Raw genomic sequence first — 24,791 nt, 5'->3', positions numbered from 1 at the left:
TCTATCTATCTATCTATCTATCTATCTATCTATATCTATCTATCTATCTATCTATCTATCTATCTATCTATCTATCTATCTATCTATCTATCTATCTATCTATCTATCTCTCTCTCTCTCTCTCTCTCTCTCTCTCTCTCTCTCTCTCTCTCTCTCTCTCTCTCTCTCTCTCTCTATCTATCTATCTATCTATCTATCTATCTCTCTCTCTCTCTCTCTCTCTCTCTCTCTCTCTCTCTCTCTCTCTCTCTCTCTCTCTCTCTCTCTCTCTCTATCTCTCTATCTATCTATCTATCTATCTATCTATCTATCTATCTATCTATCTATCCATCTAATCCATCTAATCCATCCATCTAATCCATCCATCCATCCATCCATCCATCCATCTTCAGACATACTGGGACCATGAGTAGGATAAAGTCAAAATATAAATATTATGCCCCCAGTAATTTGGATCAAGTAAGTGAATGGTAAATTTACTTTCAGGACCAAAGCTACTGAAAAGTGCTCACTCTTTTTACAGTTAGAACAAAATTGACCAGTCTGCCAGGTTGTCTGTAAAAATAATCATAAACTTACAAAGGAAATTGATAAAGGCTGAAGTAAATGCCCAAGCAATATATAGTCTAATATAGTTAATGTGATGCTACTGTACTGTACTGAATTCCATAAACTGTGTCATTAACTGATATTAAAACAACATTGTCTATAGCTTTATGTTTATTATTTATTACCCTCTACATTTTCTGTTGTTGACTTATCTTCAATGACCTAATTTGTACAATTGCAAACTTTTAAACCTATTAAATTGTTATTGTTTACAGGGTTAAAGCCTGTAAAGTTAAACCAGTAAAATATTTCTGATGGTCATTATAAAGACCAGTGAGACTTAAGACAGGATTCAAAAGCAAATGCCGGGTAGCAAATGTGGTCTTGAGTTATTTATACTAATTTCATAAATAGTCTTTCGCTTCCTCTTTATAATGAGTCAATAGAAAATGAAGCTTGGTCACCAATTCTTTAGAAACTATAGAGCACTGACAGAGGAAGAATGTTCACCATGTTTTGTTCTACATAAAAAAATCTTAATTTATTCATAAAATCGTAGTAATTACAGTGATTTTCATGTCAGAATATTGTGTTTTATTTATCCCACAGGTTTAAGCTCAATTTCTGCCTATTTTGCAGCAAAGTATAAGTTATTGCTCAAATAAAATTATAAATATACACAAAAAGGGCGCCCAGGTGGCGCAGTGGGATATTCCGCTAGCACACCAGTGCCTAGATTCTGAACTCCTCGGTTCGAAACTCGACGTTGCCACCGGTCGGCTGGGTGCCATCTAGCGAGCATAATTGGCAGTGCCTGCAGCAGACACGGTTCTGCTAGGGCGGGGTGACCGGACTATGTGGGTGGGGTCTTCAAACGCTGTGTAAAGACCCTGATTGGCAGATAGAGAGGCGCCTATGCAGAGTGCATGGGTGAAAAAGGTTTCCGCTAAAGGGCTGCGCGCGGGTCGGAGGAGGCGTGAGCAGCAATATACCCACCTCAACTGCAATCAGGGATCCCCCAGCAGCGGAAGACAAATTGACTACGCTAAATTGGGAGAAAATGGGAGAAAATGCATATATAATATAGAAAAAAAATATGTATACATAAAAAAACAGGTAAAAGTTTTTAAACCATGGTTGTATACCATGGGTTACAGTTGTACATTGAAATTTTTATGACTGTGGGCTGTTTTGTGCAGATAGAGGCATTTTGTCCGATAACGTCAGGCGAACGAGAACGACTGTCCATACTTGAGCTTAAAATCTATTTTTATGTGGAGAATTTACTAGAGATAAAGATTTAATGTAATTATTTACACATTTAATGTAATTAAGTAATATATTGATTATTACTTTGACTAAGGATTAAGTAAAATGAACAGTTGGCTAACACTAATAAATTGGTTCAAATCTCAGCAGTTCTATCGGCCAGCCAGGCATCTACACAGACATAAGTGGTGGATGTCTGGAGCCCTGCAGTGGATTAGTGCAGTGTTTTTCTGCCTTGCACCCAGTGTGTCGGGATAAAACTGGGCCTGTCTTGACCCTGACCAGGATAAAGCGGTGGATGAAAATGAAATGCAAAGTAGCTCTTGGTTTGATTAGGCACTTGGTTAAAATATCGAATTAACATAACTATTAAAGCAACTATGAAGGCAGAACAGGACTAGCAAAGTACTTACAGTGTATTCGGAGTTAGCTTGCTGGTTTGTGTACACATTCAGTTCAGGTCAGAAGTTTACATACATATACACCCATCAGCCATAACATTAAAACAAGCCTGCTCTCACCCTGTTCTTCAATGGTCAGGATCACCACAGAGCAGGTATTATTTAGGTGGTGGATCATCTCAGCTTTGCAGTGACAATGACATGGTGGTGGTGTGTTAGTGTGTGTTGTGCTGGTATGAGTGGATAAGACACAGCAGCGCTGCTGGAGTTTTAAAATGACATGTCCACTCACTGTCCACTCTATTAGACACCCCGACCTAGTTGGTCCACCTTGTAGATGTATCATATCTATTGCTGCTGTTTGAGTTGGTCTTCATCTCATCTTCATCTCTATGTCATCCAGACCTTCTTCAGTGGTCACAGGACGCTGCCCATGGGGCGCTGTTGGCTGGATATTTTTGGTTGGTGGACTATTCTCAGTCCAGCAGTGACAGTGAGGTGATTAAAAACTCCATCAGTGCTGCTGTGTCTGATCCACTCATAGCAGCACAACACACACTAACACACCACCACCATGTCAGTGGCAGTATCAGTGCATTGCTGAGAATGATCCACCACCCAAATAATACCTACTCAGTAGGTATTATAGTCCTGACCATTGAAGAACAGGGTGAAAGCAGGCTAAAATAGTATGTAGAGAAACAGATGGACTACGGTCAGAAATGGTAGAACTACCAAGTGCTTCTATATGGTAAGTGGAGCTGATAAAATGGACAGTGAGTGTAGAAACAAGGAGGTGGTTTTAATGTTATGGCTGATTGATGTAGATTTCTTAACAGCGGTGTAGAAAGCACTTAACAGCCGTTCTCTTAAACACAGTATTTACTGCTCACAAATGGCAGACTACCTTGTGAAATGGCTGTTAATACCGTGGTTGCAAGGAAAAAACACTATCTGAGTCTGTAATTCACCTGGTTACCACTGTAGCTGAAATTCTAGTCTGTACATGTTTAAGCTTGGTGACAGTGTTCATATTTATTGCAACCAAACTCCAAGCGTTTCATTTGAAACAGTGAGTGTGGGCATTAGAATCATTCTAAAACTTTTTGTTAATGTTGTTCTACTAAACACAGAACAGTCTGGATACATCATCTCACCAGAGAGTACATCTCGCTGTGCCTGCACCTGCTTGCATTTGCACTAATGACAGTAGATCAGCATTCAGCCCGCTCGCTGCAGAGTTTGCTGGTAGTTCCGGGCTGACTTGTCTGTCTGTCCTTTGCTGTGGCTCTGTTTTTATTTGCATGAATGAAAGAACACACCCAGTTCTGGCTCATGTGACCATTTGCTTGCTGTTCCTGTGGTGAAATGCTGGGCATTTTTCCTGGTCGTGTGTGTGTGTGTGTGTGTGTGTGTGTGTGTGTTGCACTAATTCTGTTCCGTCTATTTGAAATGCAGTACTGCAGTACTGTTGAGACTGTGTATGACATGGCAGGGTTTATTCACACTGACCAGCCGGTAAAGATCCAGAGAGAAAAGTAAATGTTAAATAGAAAGAGTCGTTTTGCACACTGGGATTCCTCCTGATAACAGGAAGGCTGTTTGAAAGGGAAATGCACGGTCATCTCATGGCAGTAGTTCCCTTTTTCTCAGTCCCATTATGCTGACGATGACTTTTAAAGGAAATCCTTACTGAAAGAAGTCGTGAGCCTTCAACTCTTACTCAACAGTCCTGTGATACACAACGTGTACTGTGACCTAAAGTTTGAAAAATAGTTTAAGCAATCAAGCTTGGCTCATCTTTGCATGCACAGTCCTCTTGTTACTAGTGTGGCCTGACAGATCAAGTTTAAGTTTATAGTGTTTTTTACAGTGCATATTGTCTTAACTTACAGACTCCAGGACCAAAACATCAGATGACCAAGCCAAAGGTAACAGCGGCAAGGAAAAGTTACAAAGCTACAAGGATGTTACAAGGAGTAAACATGACCCATTCTCTTTGGGTGGCCTAGATCAGACCTAATCAGACAAGATACACTGATCAGCCATAACATTAAAACCACCTCCTTGTTTCTACACTCACTGTCCATTTTATCAGCTCCACTTACCATATAGAAGCACTTTGTAGTTCTACAATTGCTGACTGTAGTCCATCTGTTTCTCTGCATGCTTTGTTAGCCCCCTTTCATGCTGTTCTTCAATGGTCAGGACTCTCCCATGACCACTACAGAGTAGGTATCATTTGGGTGGTGGGTCATTCTCAGCACTGCACTGATACTGACATGGTGGTGGTGTGTTAGTGTGTGTTGTGCTGGTATGAGTGGATCAGACACAGCAGCACTGATGGAGTTTTTAAACACCTCACTGTCACTGCTGGACTGAGATTAGTCCACCAACCAAAAACATCCAGCCAAATATGAGCGATTGTCTCTGACTTTACATCTACAAGGTGGACCAACTAAGTAGGAGTGTCTAATAGAGTGGACAGTGAGTGGACACAGTATTTAAAAACTCCAGCAGCACTGCTGTGTCTGATCCACTCACAAAGTGCTCCTATATGGTAAGTGGAGCTGATAAAATGGACAGTGAGTGTAGAAACAAGGAGGTGGTTTTAATGTTATGGCTGATCAGTGTATGTTTAAATAAAATTAGTCCCAGTTAATCCTTCAGTTCAGTTTGTGGTAGAATAAAGTCTGTTTGTTGTAGAGAAAACATCTGGCAGTCAAGCAGGAAAGACATTGGCAGACTCAAACCTACAGGCTTCAGGTTAATATTCAGGGTTTATGTTAGATCTAACAAGGAGTTAAAACACAGAGGAAGTGGTTTAAGCTTGATTCAAATAAGTAATTAATGATAAGAAGCCAACAGTGCAGATTATAGCATTTACTCACCCCCATTATTAAAGATCTCCCTGGTTTGCAAAAGCCTGAGTAAATAAGTATGTATTAATCTGGTCTTGAAGGTTAAGACCAAGTTTGAATCCCGACCTGAGGTGGGGAGATTAGTGTGTTGTTGTGGGGCTGTATATGGAAATTCTCTCCCCCCGTAGTGATTCTAGGATCTGTAAGTAACTCTGCACCTTGTGGAGCCAGATCATGTAGCACTTTAAAGGTTAATAAAGGGATTTTATAATTAATACAGAATTTAATTGGCAGCCAGTACAGAGACAAAACAGGACTAACATGAAACTTTCTAGCTCTAGTTAGCACTCTGCTGCTGTATTCTAAAACAACTGGAGCTTGTTTTTGGATCTACCAGAGCGTCCAGTAAGAAGAGCATTGCAATAATCTAACCGAGAAGTTATAAAAGCATGGGTCAGTTTGTCAGCATCAGTGATGAAGTATATTTTTTTCAGAGATATTACACAGATTAAATAAAGCAACTCTAGTAACATTAGCAATGTGTGCAAAAAGAGAGGTTTGGCCAATCAGGTGGAGCATCGGTAAAATACGTTAGCACACCAGAGCTACTCGTCGGTTCGAAAACTCAGCTTTGCTATCCGGCTGGGCTGGGCGGCTACATGTACAATGATTGGCTGTTGTTTATACAGGGTGGGAGCCGGATAGGGACCTCAAAACTGATGCAATTACGACCTCTGCTGGCTTATTGATGGCGTCTGCACAGAGTAGAGGAATAATGCTGATGAGGGTGTGGCTCTCCGTGCACAAGGCTGATCCGCATATGAACTTGCCTCGTGCAGGTGATAAGATGCAGTCGGCTACTGTACACGTGTCGGAGGGGGCGTTTGTCAGTTCGCTCTCCTCAATCGGGGCAGGGGTCAGCACCAGTAGAGAGGAAGCGTAATGCAATTATTAAAAATAAAGAGATAAATAAATACAAATACATAAATATTGCTGCTACAACAGGGACTCCTGCTGTCTGATCAAGGGGCTTGAACGGTAGTGGAGGTACACATAGGGCAAAGCACAATCCTTCATATATGGTAATGCTTTCTGTAAGAATTCAGTGCTGGCTGTTGTAAAGAAGCGACTTGAAACGTCACACCTGTTGAAGATGGTAAGTACTAGTCTGCAGTTCTCATTGGCCAGCGTGGGTATGGTGCAAGCAGAGGAATTATAGCAGAATTCACAAGGATTACATTGAGAAAATGCAAATAAAGAATATAAAGGATTCAGTTATTAAGAGTTATTGGAATGTCTGCATGTTTTTGCTCATATAGTGTAATTTACTGCCTTTATAGCATCCAGATAAGAGCAAAAAATTATCAGCGGTGATGACAGAGCACATTCAACTGCAGCACTACCCCAGCGCTTCATTTTCTGTAGTTCTGAATTGTAAATTTAATCAAATATACCTTAGTGAGAATAAATATGCGCATTTCTAATGCAGCCACCAAAGAGCCTAAACATTATGACTGCATTAAACCTAACAGCAATTAATCATCCTTTTATTTTTACCAGCTGTGCCAAGTCTTATGGGCTGCATACACACTTTCAGAGTTCTGAGTTACAAGTTAAACACCAGTGTTCTAATCCAACCTACATGTGCAGGATTTTTTTAATATTTACATACTAATTTGGGTGCAGCTGGTGGAGTGGGTGCTGCACATCAGTTTGCCCCTGGTCCCTGGTCGTGAGGAGTTCCTCATGTTCTCTTTGTGTCTGCGTGGGTTTTGTAACAAGTACTCCTGACCCCAGCCATTAAGGCTGGCAGGGGCATTGAGGCACAGAATATTTACTATACTGATTCCTTTAACTGACAATCTCTGCGCATCATTGATTATTTATTTGCTTCAGGTGTCTCCGCGTTTCTCCCTCAAAGTGTTGCTGGCTCTTTATTTGACAGCCTTTTCTTTATGTCAGTTTTGCCGTTGAACCAGATGCCGACATTCTTCATCTTTTTCCTGGTGACCCAGCTAGCATTGTAGCACTTTTCAGGTGTCACACAGACAGGTATGGGGTGCATACACATGTTCATGAGTTTTAAGTTAAGAACCACTTAAAACTCATGAAATTGTTAATCCACCCTACATGTGCAGGATTTTTTAAATATTTACATACTAATTTGGGTGCAGCTGGTGGAGTGGGTGCTGCACATCAGTTTGCCCCTGGTCACTGGTTGTGAGTTCCTTATGTTCTCTTTGTGTCTGCGTGGGTTTTGTAACAAGTACTCCTGACCCCAGCCATTAAGGCTGGCAGGGGCATTGAGGCACAGAATATTTACTATATTGATTCCTTTGACTGACAATCTCTGTGCATCATTGATTGTTTTTTTGCTTCAGGTGTCTCAGTTGGCAGCCTCCTCTTTATGTCAGTTTTGCTGCCGAACCAAATGCCGACATTCTTTATCTTTTTCCTGGTGACCCAGCTGGCACTGTAGCACTTTTCAGGCGTCACCCAGACAGGTATGGGCTGCGTCAGGTGGTGGAGTGGTTGTTCTGTTCATTTTCAAAGAACTTAGTTTTCACAGGCTGGCAGGTTGAGCTTTATTGGTCCATTTTCTGTTCCTTTTTCTGCTGCATATGTCTTGTACCTTTCTTTTTTTATTGACATTTTATTTGGGTGACCTTTTTTGCTTTTTTCTTTTTGTTTGTGATTCTTCAGCCGCAGTATTGTTTTACCTTGGTTAAACATTCGGTAAATTGGGTTCATTCTCAAATCTTGGAGTATGGGGCTACACTTGGCGTCGCAGTGGTGACTCGACCCAACCTCCCAAAAACATGCCCAAGTGTATTCTTGCACTGCACCCAGTTTTTTTGGGTGGTTCAAGAACCACATCCATCTCCGATGAATCCAGACTTTAAATGAAATCCCAACCTTAACTATAATGAAACATAAAGAAATAAAATAAATAAATAAATAAAAAACACTGATGAGCCAAATTATTAACCAAAATATTAACCCCTCCCAAAAATGTTAGTAATTTTAATTTTACCAGGTTTTTCTATCAGAACCATCATTAACTTCTTCAGCAATTTGAGCTACAGTAGCTCGTCTGTTGGATCTGGCCAGCTTTCGCTCCCCATGTGCATTGATGAGCCTTGGCCGCCCATGACCCTGTCGCTGGTTTACCACTGTTCTTCTTGCATTGCGGCCAGCTTTTCTAGGTGGTTCAAGAACCACATCAAACTCTGACCAAGATGAATCCAGACCTTAACTGGACTCCCAACCTTAACTATAACGAAACATAAAGAAATAAAATAAAGAAATAAATGAATATACACTGATGAGCCAAATTATTAACCAAAATATTAAACCCTCCCAAACATGTCATTTTAATTTTACCAGGTTTTTACCTGTAACAACACATGAACATCAAACCCTTGTGTGTATGAGAAGATGCAGGTCAGTTGAAGTACCCATGATAACTCCTGTCCACAATGAGCACACAGGCACCAGAACTAGACGTTGAAGCGTGTCTTTGCAGGTTTTGATTGCAGGGTGGTTTTAGTTTGGCTGTATTTACCGGTAAATATTACAAAACAAGGAACAGGCCGCTAACATTGCAGCTTTTCTTCCTCTGCAGTTCAGTAAATGAAGAGGAGGTGCGTCTCGTCTGCAGTAGATCAACCCAAAACAGATATTTAGCCCTGAATCCACGTCTGTTGGTTTGTTGTTGCCCGGAAACTCTTAATAGTACTGAGACTTCACTTATGTCATGTTTAGGTCTTAGCGTGATGCTTCTTGTCTTCCCATTCCTTTGTAATTACCTGCATTCAAAGATACGCATTAAAGAATGACTCAAAGTCCTTGTTCTTTTTTCTGTGAGGTGAACATGATGGGTGCCATTTAGAGGCAATGTGGGAAAATTGCTCCAGCCGTGGATAAAAAAGTTTGAATTTACTGCAATTCAAACATTTCCACACATACACTGTATTGAATACTTTAATATATTAAAGTATTCGCTCGTCTGCCTTCACACACATATGAACTTGAGTGACGTCCCATTCTTAATCCATTTAATATGATGTTGGCCCACCCTTTGCAGCTATAACAGCTTCAACTCTTCTGGGAAGGCTTTCCACAAGGTTTAGGAGTGTGTTTATGGGAATTTTTGACCATTCTTCCAAAAGCTTATTTGTGAGGTCAGACACTGATGTTGGACGAGAAGGCCTGGCTCGCAGTCTCCACTCTAATTCATCCCAAAGGTGTTCTATCGGGTTGAGGTCAGGACTCAAGGTCAGGACAGTCAAGTTTTTTCCACACCAAACTCGCTCATCCATGTCTTTATGGACCTTGCTTTGTGCACTGGTGCGCAGTCATGTTGGAACAGGAAGGGGCCATCCCCAAACTGTTCCCACAAAGTTGGGAGCATGAAATTGTCCAAAATCTCTTGGTATGCTGAAGCATTAAGAGTTCCTTTCACAGGGACTAAGGGGCCGAGTCCAACTCCTGAAAAACAACCCCACACCATAAGCCCCCTGCCCCAAACTTAACACTTGGCACAATGCAGTCAGACAAGTACCGTTCTCCTGGCAACCGCCAAACCCAGACCCATTCATCGAATTGCCAGACAGAGAAGCGTGATTTGTTACTCCAGTGAACATGTCTCCACTGCTCTCAAGTCCGGTGCCGGTGTGCTTTACACTACTGCATCCACCGCTTTGCATTGTGCTTGGTGATGTAAGGCTTGGATGCAGCCCCATTCCATGAAGCTCTCTACACTCTGTTCTTGAGCTTATCTGAAGACCACATGAAGTTTGTAGGTCTGTAGTGATTGACTCTGCAGAAAGTTGGTGCCCTCTGTGCACTATGTGCCTCAGCATCCGCTGACCCCGCTCTGTCATTTTACGTGGCCTACCACTTCGTGGCTGAGTTGCTGTCGTTCCCAATCGCTTCCACTTCGTTATAATACCACTGACAGTTGACTGTGGAATATTTAGTAGCGAGGAAATTTCATGATTAGACTTGTTGCACAGGTGGCATCCTATCACGGTACCACACTGGAATTCACTGAGGTCCGAGAGCGACCCATTCTTTCACTAATGTTTGTAGAAGCAGTCTGCATGCCTAGGTGCTTGGTTTTATACACCTGTGGCAACGGAAGTGATTGGAACACCTGAATTCAATGATTTGGATGGGTGAGTAAATACTTTAGGCAATATAGTGTATCAACAAAATTACTGGCAAAACTTATACACAATAGAAGGATATTCACTTTATTTTTAAATGCCTAGGTTGGAGGGGGGGTGCCTTGGGCAGGATGGATTGGGGTTCCTGTAGATAGGATTGAGGTATAAAAATCGTAGAAATGAATTACAAACAAATCTGCTTCCAAAAGGAAAGAAAAACATGCTTCCTTTTAGGTGAGTGAAAAAAAACACTGAGGTGGCCCGCCCAAAATTTGACAATGGCAGGGAAAACCCTACACTTGGGCTGATTTTGCTATGTGTAAATGAGTACACATTTTTAGTACACTGTGTTTAGTTACTCTTCATGTTCAGCAACTGAGGTTTCATTCTGTCATTTAACTTTGTCACAGTGTTCTAGTTTGTTAGGTATCATGATTACAATACCTGGTGACTTCTCTGTGTCCATATAAATAGCACTTGTTTGAATGTACTTAGATTGAACCACAAGCATTACAATAATTACATTTCTTTAGATTTAGGCTCTAGAATGGCACTTGGAGCCACTTTTTAAACAGCTTTTGGTTTACTTCATTTGTACTAACATTGTCCATGTGACCAAAAGACATAAAACAGTGGTCGCTTTGCCGTGGTCAGAAAAAAAAATGCCAAGTTTGGTTTAATGTGATAAGTGTTTTGCATTTCGTTCCCGTGGGGCTGGGCACATGTGGCACATTCACAAGCCTTAAACACAAGCTTAAATACTATTGATTTGCACTTTGGATGCAAATCATGCAAATATTATTGAAGCTGTCAAAAATATTCGTAAAGCTTTCGTAAAGCTTTACAGCTTCCTGATCACGTTTTTTTGTTCCCGATCATTAATTTTGATCCCGATTTGATACCGAGTCTCAAACCGATACTTGTATTTTCTAGATATTGTCTAGATAAGAACTAGATAATACTGTTCACACAGTGCACACTTCAAGTACATTACAGTTATTCAAATTAATCCAATGTACATGTTTAACAACTAAATAGCTCTGCAGTGCTGTAGGAAAAAAAACCTCCTGCATCCAAGCTATTGCTTAATGTTCTTTTATTTTTACAAAATAAAAGTAAACAAACTTAGTGCAGCATTGTAGTAGTAAAACTAGAACACTCAAAATGAAGTGAAGGTTCTTTTTAAGGAAAATTAGCATCTCTGCCGTGTTAGCGTACAGCCGGTTCCTCTTCTCATCATATAACAGTAAACTCGCTGTATTCGACTGAGTGTTTATTTTTTAGGTGCCGTATCAAATTGGTAGTAAGTGTAGATCGTTTGGTTAAATGATATCTGGTTTGTTTCTTATGAGCCACTGTACTTGTATGCGTGTTGTACGTAACTGTAACAAACCTTTCTGTGGTTGTATTGTGACAATGGTTTGATGGACGTTTCTACACGAAGTGAGTGTGTTTTGACCCTTTGGGGCTTCCATAGTGCATGGAATAGCATGCTTGGCTAACGCGATGACTCTAGCTGTCCGCTATTCGGTACTGTAACAGAAGAAGTTAATAAAGTGTTATGCTCCCGACAATTTGTGAATATACCGTGTATTTATTTCTTTATTAAGCAAGTGCATCACTACATTGTTTTGTAAACCGGAGTGATCCTTGACACCCCATATAAATAGTAAAATTCGACAGTAATGAACGAAGCTCTGCTCCTACCTCCTCGTGAAACGCTTGCATTGCAGACATTACACCGCTGTTGGACTCGTTTCACTTTCCAATTTAAAGTATTTCCACACAGCGGACATGCTGACGTAAATTAAAGGATCGGCCTTAGTAAAGCCGATACCGATCAGTTAAAAAATGCCTTGATCTGCCCCGATTCCGATCTAGTCCGAGCAAGTATAAAGGTCATTAAATGACCAAAACTGCCCAAAGTCTGGACTTAATTCGATTATAATTGTTGCGCCCAGGTGGTGCAGCAGGATAGTCTGCTAACACACCAGCACCAAGATTCTGAACACCTCGGTTCGAATCTCAGTTCTGCTACTGGACGACTGGGCACCATCTAGCGGGCACAATTGGTAGTGTCTGCTGGGTGGGGAAATGACCGGACTGAGTGGGTGGGGTCTTCAAACGCTGTGTAAGGACCCTGGTTAGCAGAAAGAGGTGCCTATGCAGTAAGCATGGATGAAAAGAAGGGGTTCCCTAGGACTGCGCACATATCAGAGGGCACGTGAGCAGCAGTATACCCTCCTCGAACGGCATCAGGGATCCACAGCAGAGGAAGACAAATTGACTACACTAAAGTGGGAGAAAAAGGGAACATGGTGGATCATGAATCTAACATGGCAATGACCTGACCATAATGTTATAAATATTTTGCATAATATGTCAATGAAAAATGTTATGCTGTCATATTTTGGACTTAATCCTGAAATTAAAAATGTACTGATTTGATATTTAGTATCAAAGAAAACAATTATTGGCCTGCATTAGATTTGGCCCATTGTATTAGATTCACTTACATTTAATGCTTTTACATCGTGTGTAATATTAAATGTAATTTTTGTTTGGAGAGACTGTCCTTGATTACAGTAATTACCAATATTGCTATCAGCAGTTTCTCAGTGGTATCATGACATCTGAAATTAATGAATGAATTATTGTATATGTCTAGCAAACCTGAATTACAGTGTATCACAAAAGTGAGTACACCCCTCACATTTCTGCAGATATTTAAGTATATCTTTTCATGGGACAACACTGACAAAATGACACTTTGACACAATGAAAAGTAGTCTGTGTGCAGCTTATATAACAGTGTAAATTTATTCTTCCCTCAAAATAACTCAATATACAGCCATTAATGTCTAAACCACCGGCAACAAAAGTGAGTACACCCCTTAGTGAAAGTTCCTAAAGTGTCAATATTTTGTGTGGCCACCATTATTTCCCAGAACTGCCTTAACTCTCCTGGGCATGGAGTTTACCAGAGCTTCACAGGTTGCCACTGGAATGCTTTTCCACTCCTCCATGACGACATCACGGAGCTGGCGGATATTCGAGACTTTGTGCTCCTCCACCTTCCGCTTGAGGATGCCCCAAATATGTTCTATTGGGTTTAGGTCTGGAGACATGCTTGGCCAGTCCATCACCTTTACCCTCAGCCTCTTCAATAAAGCAGTGGTCGTCTTAGAGGTGTGTTTGGGGTCATTATCATGCTGGAACACTGCCCTGCGACCTAGTTTCCGGAGGGAGGGGATCATGCTCTGCTTCAGTATTTCACAGTACATATTGGAGTTCATGTGTCCCTCAATGAAATGTAACTCCCCAACACCTGCTGCACTCATGCAGCCCCAGACCATGGCATTCCCACCTCCATGCTTGACTGTAGGCATGACACACTTATCTTTGTACTCCTCACCTGATTGCCGCCACACATGCTTGAGACCATCTGAACCAAACAAATTAATCTTGGTCTCATCAGACCATAGGACATGGTTCCAGTAATCCATGTCCTTTGTTGACATGTCTTCAGCAAACTGTTTGCGGGCTTTCTTGTGTAGAGACCTCAGAAGAGGCTTCCTTCTGGGGTGACAGCCATGCAGACCAATTTGATGTAGTGTGCGGCGTATGGTCTGAGCACTGACAGGCTGACCCCCCACCTTTTCAATCTCTGCAGCAATGCTGACAGCACTCCTGCGCCTATCTTTCAGAGACACCAGTTGGATGTGACGCTGAGCACGTGCACTCAGCTTCTTTGGACGACCAACGCGAGGTCTGTTCTGAGTGGACCCTGCTCTTTTAAAACGCTGGATGATCTTGGCCACTGTGCTGCAGCTCAGTTTCAGGGTGTTGGCAATCTTCTTGTAGCCTTGGCCATCTTCATGTAGCGCAACAATTCGTCTTTTAAGATCCTCAGAGAGTTCTTTGCCATGAGGTGTCATGTTGGAACTTTCAGTGACCAGTATGAGAGAGTGTGAGAGCTGTACTACACACCTGCTCCCTATGCACACCTGAGACCTAGTAACACTAACAAATCACATGACATTTTGGAGGGAAAATGACAAGCAGTGCTCAATTTGGACATTGAGGGGTGTAGTCTCTTAGGGGTGTACTCACTTTTGTTGCCGGTGGTTTAGACATTAATGGCTGTATATTGAGTTATTTTGAGGGAAGAATAAATTTACACTGTTATATAAGCTGCACACAGACTACTTTTCATTGTGTCAAAGTGTCATTTTGTCAGTGTTGTCCCATGAAAAGATATACTTAAATATCTGCAGAAATGTGAGGGGTGTACTCACTTTTGTGATACACTGTACATAGAATGCTTTATGGAAATGCATTCCTCCCTGATGTACAGTGTATCACAAAAGTGAGTACACCCCTCACATTTCTGCAAATATTTTATTATATCTTTTCATGGGACAACACTATAGACATGAAACTTGGATATAACTTAGAGTAGTCAGTGTACAGCTTGTATAGCAGTGTAGATTTACTGTCTTCTGAAAATAACTCAACACACAGCCATTAATGTCTAAATGGCTGGCAACATAAGTGAGTACACCCCACAGTGAACATGTCCAAATTGTGCCCAAAGTGTCAATATTTTGTGTGACCACCATTATTATCCAGCACTGCCTTAACCCTCCTGGGCATGGAATTCACCAGAGCTGCACAGGTTGCTACTGGAATCCTCTTCCACTCCTCCATGATGACATTACGGAGCTGGTGGATGTTAGACACCTTGAACTCCTCCACCTTCCACTTGAGGATGTGCCACAGGTGCTCAATTGGGTTTAGTCCATCACCTTTACCTTCAGCTTCCTCAGCAAGGCAGTTGTCATCTTGGAGGTTGTGTTTGGGGTCGTTATCCTGTTGGAAAACTGCCATGAGGCCCAGTTTTCGAAGGGAGGGGATCATGCTCTGTTTCAGAATGTCACAGTACATGTTGGAATTCATGTTTCCCTCAATGAACTGCAGCTCCCCAGTGCCAGCAACACTCATGCAGCCCAAGACCATGATGCTACCACCACCATGCTTGACTGTAGGCAAGATACAGTTGTCTTCTCACCAGGGCACCGCCACACATGCTGGACACCATCTGAGCCAAACAAGTTTATCTTGGTCTCGTCAGACCACAGGGCATTCCAGTAATCCATGTTCTTGGACTGCTTGTCTTCAGCAAACTGTTTGCGGGCTTTCTTGTGCGTCAGCTTCAGCTGCAGCGTATGGTCTGAGCACTGACAGGCTGACCTCCCACGTCTTCAACCTCTGCAGCAATGCTGGCAGCACTCGTGTCTATTTTTTAAAGCCAACCTCTGGATATGATGCCGAACACGTGGACTCAACTTCTTTGGTCGACCCTGGCGAAGCCTGTTCCGAGTGGAACCTGTCCTGGAAAACCGCTGTATGACCTTGGCCACCATGCTGTAGCTCAGTTTCAGGGTGTTAGCAATCTTCTTATAGCCCAGGCCATCTTTGTGGAGAGCAACAATTCTATTTCTCACATCCTCAGATAGTTCTTTGCCATGAGGTGCCATGTTGAATATCCAGTGGCCAGTATGAGAGAATTGTACCCAAAACACCAAATTTAACAGCCCTGCTCCCCATTTACACCTGGGACCTTGACACATGACACCAGGGAGGGACAACGACACATTTGGGCACAATTTGGACATGTTCACTGTGGGGTGTACTCACGTATGTTGCCAGCTATTTAGACATTAATGGCTGTGTGTTGAGTTATTTTCAGAAGACAGTAAATCTACACTGCTATACAAGCTGTACACTGACTACTCTAAGTTATATCCAAGTTTCATGTCTATAGTGTTGTCCCATGAAAAGATATAATGAAATATTTGCAGAAATGTGAGGGGTGTACTCACTTTTGTGATACACTGTATGTTAAAGGACAAAGCCTAGTTCTGCTATCATAATAAAGGGAAGTTGCACCAAGTTTTATTTATGTATTACTTCCTTAATCCTGTTCTGTTAGAACCTTGTGTAATGAGTGACTACCGTTCCTGCCATGAATGTAACTAAAGAGTGTAAAACATGCCGTTAAAATCCTAATAAATAAACAAACAAACAAACAAACTACCACTACTGCTACTACTACCACTATCACTACTACTACTGCTGCTGCCACTACTACTACTACCACTAACACTACTAATACTACTACTTGCACCACTACTACCACTAACACTGCTAGTACAACCGTGAATACCATCACTATTACTACTACTATTAAAACTGCCACTACTACTACTGCTACTATTACTACTTTTACTACTACTACAACGGTTACTATTATTATTACTGCCACTACTACCACTACTGCTACTACTACCACTATCACCTCCATTACTACTGCTACTATTATTATTATTACTGCTACTACTATTATTACTATTGCTACTACTATTATTACTATTGCTACTACTATTATTACTATTGCTACTACTACCATTACTAGTACAACTACTAACACCACTACTACCACTAACACTACTAATAATACTACTAACACTACTAATACTACCACTGTCACCACTACTACTACCACTATCACCACTACTGCTATTGTCACTACTACTACTACAATTACTACTGTTACTACTAATATTACTGCTGCTACTACTATTATTACTATTGCTACTACTATCATTAATACTGCTACTACTATTATTAATAATGATCAATACTGCTACTACTATTATTAATAATTATTAATACTGCTACTACTATTATTACTACTACCATTACTACTGCTACTACTATTATTAATACTGCTACTACTATTATTACTATTGCTACCTACTACTATTATTACTACTGCCATTACTAGTATGACTACCACTATTACCACTAACACTACTAATAATACTACTAACACTACTAATTCTACCATTATCACCACTACTACTGCCAATATTACTAGGTGAAAGGTTTAAAAAAAAAACAACAACACTACGACCTTTTATTCTAGTTAAACTTACAGCTTTAACAGTGTAGGTGTGTATGTGTGATGACAGGGTGTGTGATGTGTGGAATAATCATTTACACATGCTGACCCTTGCACTGTACTACCAGCTATTATGGAATCCATCGCTGAGTGAACTGAAACAATCATCACCAAATGTTAACTGTCAGCCAACCAGGAGGAAAAACAAAACAGTCTAGCAATATTTGCTTCTGTAACTCTTTGTAAGACTTTGCTCTTCACGCATGAGTTCACGCATTGCATATTTTGATGCACTGTTACTGTTTATTTGCTGAATTTAACAAAACAATTAAAATGGATAGGATTTATATGGTGATAAATTCCATTGTATACAAAGTTATTAAAAGCCTTGCATTCCCCAAACTAGACAATGCACTTAAATGGCTGGGATTTATGGAAATGGGGACCCATTATACCGGCGAGCATTGTTTTATAGCTTTAGACAACTGGTAGTAGAGAAGCTTGGGGTACACAGTGCAACTCTGTGAGAGAGCAAAGGAAAACGGGCAGCATTGTTTAGCCTGTTGGCACAGATTCTGTGAGAACATGGGTGAAGTGAATTAGGTGTGAAAATGCCTAATTCAGGCAGCTCGACGGGAGATGAATCTCAATCCTCATTGTAAAGAATCAATGTTGCACATTGTTATTCAAGAGCATTGATTTCTGGGTCAGACTAAAACGTGCTGCAGTTCATTTTCACTACACTGAGTTGTGTGCATAGTTTTTTTTTCTTTTATAAATTTATATATATAGCTGTTATCAGGATCTAGGCCATCTGAAAGTTTTTGAGATAACACAAATTTTTTAGCAATTCCATGCCCAATGGAACAATCTATTTATATATGCTACTATTTTTAGATTGATTGAGTGCACTTTTAAATAATGTACTGTTTAGCACATTGCATTACAGATCTAAAATAGAAAATGTTAGCATGAATTGTTATCTAAACAGCAGGGACAGTATAAAATATGTTAATATATTAACATAAGGCAGTTCTAGCCAGGTGGTTATGGTACTGGATTAGTAATGGAAAGGTCACTGTTGGGTCCTTGAGCAAGGCTTTTAACCCTCAATTGCTTAGACCAGGGGTCACCAACCTTTTTGAGACCGAGAGCTACTTTAAGGGTACTAAATAATACGAAGGGCTACTTGTTTGATACAAACTAAAGTCGGTTCACCTTCAATTATATTATTATTACTATTATTATTGCTATATTTATAAATATTCATATATATGAAGAGACTGTCTGATCATATGTTAATGTTAATGATTCCTCAGAAAAATTATTAACAATAATTTACCATGGTTGGATCACTTCTGTACCAATTTTTTTTGGAAATCATTAACAGTCACATCTTCAGATCATGTCTCGTTTGTTCTGATCACTTCTTTGCAACATTTTAGAACAAATCATGAACTCGGTCCATGTTTGTACAAATGATCAGTTATGTACGATTTAAAAAAAAGTTGCGATGTACATGGACGTTTTTGTGACACGTACTGAAGTGTCTGTCCACATTCCTCATCAATCATTCTTGTGTGTTTTTTCACTTTTATTTTTCGGGGTTAAAAATGCATCTCGCTCCGCATCGCAGCTGCGCATGCGTAGTTTGCTAGTCTCAGTGTTATGCGCACGATATAAAACTCCGCACCCAGACGTGATCAGAGCTCATATAAACATCTAACATTTTTGTTTTTAAAATGTTATATTCAGTATTGTCATTTTCAAATCTACATCAATGCAAGTGTTATTGATTCAAAAAGATTAGCAAAGCTCTATAGTCACTAGTGCTATTTTAGAACATGGCCTGCGGGCGACTCACGTAGTCCCTGCGGGCGACCAGGTGCTCGCCGGCACCGGGTTGGTGACCCCTGGCTTAGACAGTATACTGTCACAGCATTGTAAGTCGCTTTGAATAAAAGCGTCTGCTAAATGCAAAAAATGTAAATGAGACAATCAGGCCATCAAGCAGCTATCCTGTAAAAACCTGTGAAACCATGTGACCTTCAGATTAACATACAGTTTCTGTTTGTTAAAACTCTTTTATAGGGCAAGTGTTTTTTACCTGGTGATACTATTTTTTTCTAACCCCTGTAGGGAAAAGCTTTATCTCGTTAAAAAAAGGCACAGGTGCCGTTTAGGTGGTGCAGCGGTAAAGCACGCTAGCACACCAGAGCTGGTATTTCAAACTCATCTGTTCAAAACTCAGCTCTGCCATTCGGCTGGGCGGTTATATGAACAATGATTGGCTTGTTGTTCATACAGGGTGGGGAGCTGGATAGGGACCTCATAACTGATGCAATTACGACCTCTGCTGGCTGATTGATGGTGCCTGCACAATAATATTAAGGAATAATGCGTTGATCAGGGTGTGGCTCTCTGTACACAAAGCTGATCCACATATGAATTTGCCTCGTGCAGGAGAAAAGATGCGCGCGTGTTGGAGGGGGTGTGTGACAGTCTCGCTCACCCCAATCAGAAGTGGGGATCACCATCAGTAGAGAGGAAGCGTAATGCAATCGGGTAATTGAAACTTCTAAGTTCAAACACTTTTTTGCAATTTTCCCTATTTTCCTCCCGAATCTAGTCGTATCCAATCTCACCTGAGCTACCAACCTGGCCAGGCATCCACACAAACACAGTTGGTCGTGTTTGAGGGAGGAAAGGTCGGACAGGGTTTACCGCTGTGGTATGCAAGCTCTGGGACTGGTCCTGTGTGAGTAGGGGAAAGTCACATCAAGCTTCGTGTGGCTCTCCACATGAGATCCGGCTCTCTGTGAGACACCTACACTGGCAGGTGATAAGAAGTGGTCAAAGATTGGACATGTGGCGGAAAAGGCATGTGGTCATCTGACTCGCCTTGACCAAATCAGGGTTGTGCAAGCGGCAGCAGATTCACAAACAGGAATTGGAGATGACTAGATGGGGAGATAAAGAGAAAAAATAATAAAACAAGGTCTGGAGCGCTGAACTAATCTTTCTTTGCTTGTTTCTTTCCTCTCAGACACTCGTCTGCTGAAATCCGCAGAAACTTTAGCACCATTAACTATGGAAGCCATGGAACTCAGCAGGGCAGTCTTCACCACCGCCACAGCTCCAGCAACTTTGGATCCTTTAACTTCAATGTGGTGAGTCGTACTTTCCATTTACCTTTCTTTGGTGTATTACTGGTGATGCTTTTTGGTTGGATGTGTTCATCAGACTTGATATTGGTGTTCATTGTGTCTGTGGCGTTGTTTACAGATTGAGTTTTATGTTTTACAAGCTTTTGAGCGGCGGAGTAAAGAAATGCTTTAGGCAGATAATAAATTTTGCATCGTTATTATATTCACCTTTAACTTTTCTTTAAAAATCTTGATCTTTATCTTGATCCTGACTGCAAAATAAAATTCCATAAAGTGAAGAAAAAATTATTTGTTACTGGGATTGCTTCTACTATTTTACAGATTCATCCATCATCAGTCTAACCGCTTTGAATAAATCATTTAAAACATTTCAAACACCTTGCAAAAATGCTTCTATTTTCATTTTTCCTAGATGTAATTTAATGTTTCAACTCATTTAATTGAATGTTTTAACTCATTCAAAATGTAGCTGCCCATTTGGTTTTTAACCAACCTAAACACTGCCACATCACCCCATTGCTGCGTTTTTTTCACTGGCTTCCTGTAGCTGCACACATTCAGTTTAAAACACTGCTGCTCGCCTACAAAGCCAAAAACGGACCAGCTACCTTCGTGGTCTAATCAAACCCCGCTCTGTACCACGCAACCTCCGAGCCACTAGTCTCGCTCAACTTGATCCACCACCCAGGACTAGAGGAAGACAAGCATCAAGGCTCTTCTCTGTACTTGCACCCAAGTGGTGGAACGAGATTTCCTTGTCTGTCCGAACATCTGAGTCTCTGGCTGTCTTTAAAAAATTATTAAAAACCTTTATCACTTCTTTATAAAGCACTTAATCTGACATGTACTTACTTACTAACACTCTTATTCATTTCTTGCAAAAAAAAAATACAAAACACCAATTTGGTTCTAACAGAGTTTCAGCAGATTTGCATTCTTGGACTGTTGTTTACTTAAACTAGAGTAAGGTAATGTTCACTATGGAAGCACTTCTGTAAGTTGCTCTGGATAAGAGCATCTGCTAAATGCCGAAAATGTAAATGTAAAATGTAAATGTTCTTCAATACGAGTCATATAATCAGCAAAACCGAGGTGCTTGAGTGCTCTATCCTACTATTTCTGAGATCCAGAGTTCAAATTCCTAGTGGTGCTATTGGCCAATCAGATGTCTACACTGACATGATTGGCTAAGTCTGAGGGGGAAAGGTGTCATTGGGAGGTGCACTTGTCAGTCTGCTCTAAGTGTCGGTCCCAAACCTGGATAAAATGAGTAGGATATTGTGGTGAACCCTAAATACGGGAGCAGAAGAAAGAGAAAGAAGCAGTATAGAAATTTAATAGTGAAATGCTACATATTGTGAATGAAAAAAAATATATAAAACTACAAATTAAAACATTTAGGTGGAACATTATTAAAAAATTTGATCATTTTGTAACATATTGGTCAAAAATCTTGTGACACATCACACTACTGTGGTTCTTTATGTTCCTAACACAACCTATACATGGTAAGCTAGGCATTGCCTGGCTAGTTTACAGTAGCATAGATGTAGTGCGTGAGCATTGTAGGCAGATTATAAGCGCCTGCTATGCGAGAAGCCAGATAGATAGATACAGTAGATAGATAATTTATTGATCCCGAAGGAAAATTAAAGCCCCAGTAGCATGATACAACAAAATTAACAGTACAAGTACAAACAAAAAACAGAGCAACTAGAACTGAGTAGTTCTTGTAGTTTACATATAATGAATAACTGATAACTGTAGCAACCCACACTGCTATAAGACAAGACACAAGACTCTACAGTGTAGTAGTTCTAAGCAGTGAAGAAATAAATGTGCAGGAGGTGAAGTTCCCGTAAAAAGTAAGGCTTAAATAGTATTTAAATTATTAAATAGTAAAGTGACATGTGACAAGTATTTCTCAGTGAGTCAGGCCAATGTAGGGTTATACATATACACCGATCAGCCATAACATTAAAACCACCTTCTGGTTTCTACACTCACTGTCCATTTTATCAGCTCCACTTACCATATAGGAGCACTTTGTAGTTCTACAATTACTGACTGTAGTCCATATATTTCTCTACATAACTATTTTAGCCTGCTTTCACCCTGTTCTTCAATGGTCAGGACCCCCACAGGACCACCACAGAGTAGGTATTATTTAGGTGGTGGACGATTCTCAGCACTGCAGTGACAATGACATGGTGGTGGTGTGTTAGTGTGTGTTGTGCTGGTATGAGTGGATTAGACACAGCAGTGCTGCTGGAGTTTTTAAATACAGTGTCCACTCACTGTCCACTCTATTAGACACTCCTATCTAGTTGGTCCACCTTGTAGATGTAAAGTCAGAGACGATCGGTCATCTATTGCTGCTGTTCGAGTTGGTCATCTTCGAGATCTTCATCAGTGGTCACAGGACGCTGCCCACGGGGAGCTGTTGGCTGGATATTTTTGGTTGGTGGACTATTCTCAGTCCAGCAGTGACATTAAGGTGTTTAAAAACTCCATCAGCACTGCTGTGTCTTATCCACTTATACCAGACACACACTAACACACCACCACCATGTCAGTGTCACTGCAGTGCTGAGAATGACCCACCAAATAATACCTGCTCTGTGGTGGTCCTGTGGGGGTCCTGACCATTGAAGAACAGGGTGAAAGCAGGTTAAAAAAGTATGTAGAGAAACAGATGGACTGCAATCAGTAATAATTGTAGAATTACAAAGTGCTTCTATATGGTAAGTGGAGCTGATCAAATGGACAGTGAGTGTAGAAACAAGTAGGTGGACATAATGTTGACACATGCATGTGTACACACATAAAGCCATTTAAAATACACATGGAGCCATTTAAAATAAGTCTAAAGGTGGCATTTCGCTGCAAGCCAGACTTTATAATTGTAGTAAACTTCATAATTGTAGTACCTGATTTGAAGGAAATATGCATAATTTATTAAAAATATCAGAATAATTGAATCTTGAACGAATGGTTAGATGATTATCAGTACGGTTATATCGCCCAGGCTGAGAGGAAATCAGAAGTAAACTGTGCGCATGTGTGTGTGTACAGCTGTGTGTCGCACTGCAGTTTAGTACAAACCTGTGTCTGTTTGTGTGTGTGTCTGTGTGTTAATGGTTAATCTCTAACCTTCTCTAACCTGCTTCTGATCCGTCTCTGCAAAAAATGGGTCAGGACCTGCCTACCGAAGCATTCAATTTACTGCTTACATTATAGCTTACACACACACACACACACACACACACACACACACACACACACACACACACACATTTTGGAAGGCTTTATTAAAGGCTTTTTGAAATATAATCCCTGGAATGGTATTTTGCAGAATAGCCTCGGTGAAAGGTCATATGAAGTCAAAATCAATAATGATTTAGTTATTCAGATCAGGGTCATGGTAGGTGTAAGGTAGGACTTTTTAAAAGGTCACAGTCCTTTTCAGGGCAGCCTTTATATTCTTATTCACAAATCTAAGTAGATGCTTTTATTTTTTACTGACTTACAGATGTGCTTTGTGTTATTCATATACATAGTAAACATTATCTAGCAGTAGTACAAGCAGACAATGGTCTAGGAATACAAATCTGCCGAAAAAAACCCTCAATTTAAGGACCCCATTTAAGTATAACGGTATGACAGCAAGTAACTGAGATGTTTGTTCTCGTACCTAGCACTATAAAGAGAAGGGCCTTGATCCCTGTTTTTTTGAGTCCTACAAGTGGATCAGGGTGGCCCAGGCTTGTGACTCAAAGGACCGATACAAGGGCGCAGGGGCACCGCCAGGGATTTTGGACCCCATGAAAAGATAATGCATTGGTCCCCACCAACACAGGTGACTCCAAGGCTGCGTCCGAAATCTCACACTTAGTAGGAGGAAGTATGCACTGCGCGGCCGGTAAATCATTAAGCTCTTTCAGTACGCAAGTGTGCGGTATGCACACAACCTCATATGTACTACGTCACAAAATTGATTCTGTCATTCTCCACAAAGCTACTCATAACATTACTCAGGGTTGTACTAAATCATAACATGTTTAATGTTTGTCCTACTCCGCTTTCCGCCATCTTTCTTCTTCGCTATGAACGCCTTTGCAGCTCAAGTTGCATTATGGGATAGATTATCGGACCGCAAGTGTGCATCGTTTGCATACTCAAAAATGGCTGCCCAAGAAGTAGGTCATCCGGGTACTTTACTACGTATTCGCACATACTAACCGCTTTCGCATCCTGCTTTCGCATACTGTTCAGTATGGAAGTATGCGATTTCGGACGCAGCTCAACTCTCAAAATATGACACTGTGCAGATGTCTATGTGACATTGGTTATGTTTCCATGCAAAAGTTTTCTCCAGTCCGATTAAATTTGTTTAGATTATAGAT

General features: G+C 40.8%; 1 protein-coding gene across 1 annotated transcript in view; it reads left to right on the top strand.

The window, feature by feature from the left end:
• Positions 1 to 24,791, top strand: part of dock8 (dedicator of cytokinesis 8) — an 88,661-nt gene that overhangs the window by 3,196 nt on the left and 60,674 nt on the right. Inside the window, exon 2 of the mRNA XM_062998928.1 lies at positions 20,265 to 20,388. Within this exon, the coding sequence (XP_062854998.1) occupies positions 20,265 to 20,388 (124 nt within the window). The remainder of the gene's footprint in view (positions 1 to 20,264; positions 20,389 to 24,791) is intronic.

Source organism: Trichomycterus rosablanca, chromosome 7 (assembly GCF_030014385.1).
Source record: "Trichomycterus rosablanca isolate fTriRos1 chromosome 7, fTriRos1.hap1, whole genome shotgun sequence".
Classification (NCBI taxonomy): Eukaryota; Metazoa; Chordata; class Actinopteri; order Siluriformes; family Trichomycteridae; genus Trichomycterus; species Trichomycterus rosablanca.
The sequence above is the reverse complement of the archived record's forward strand: the minus strand, read 5'-3'. Positions and strand labels throughout refer to the sequence as shown.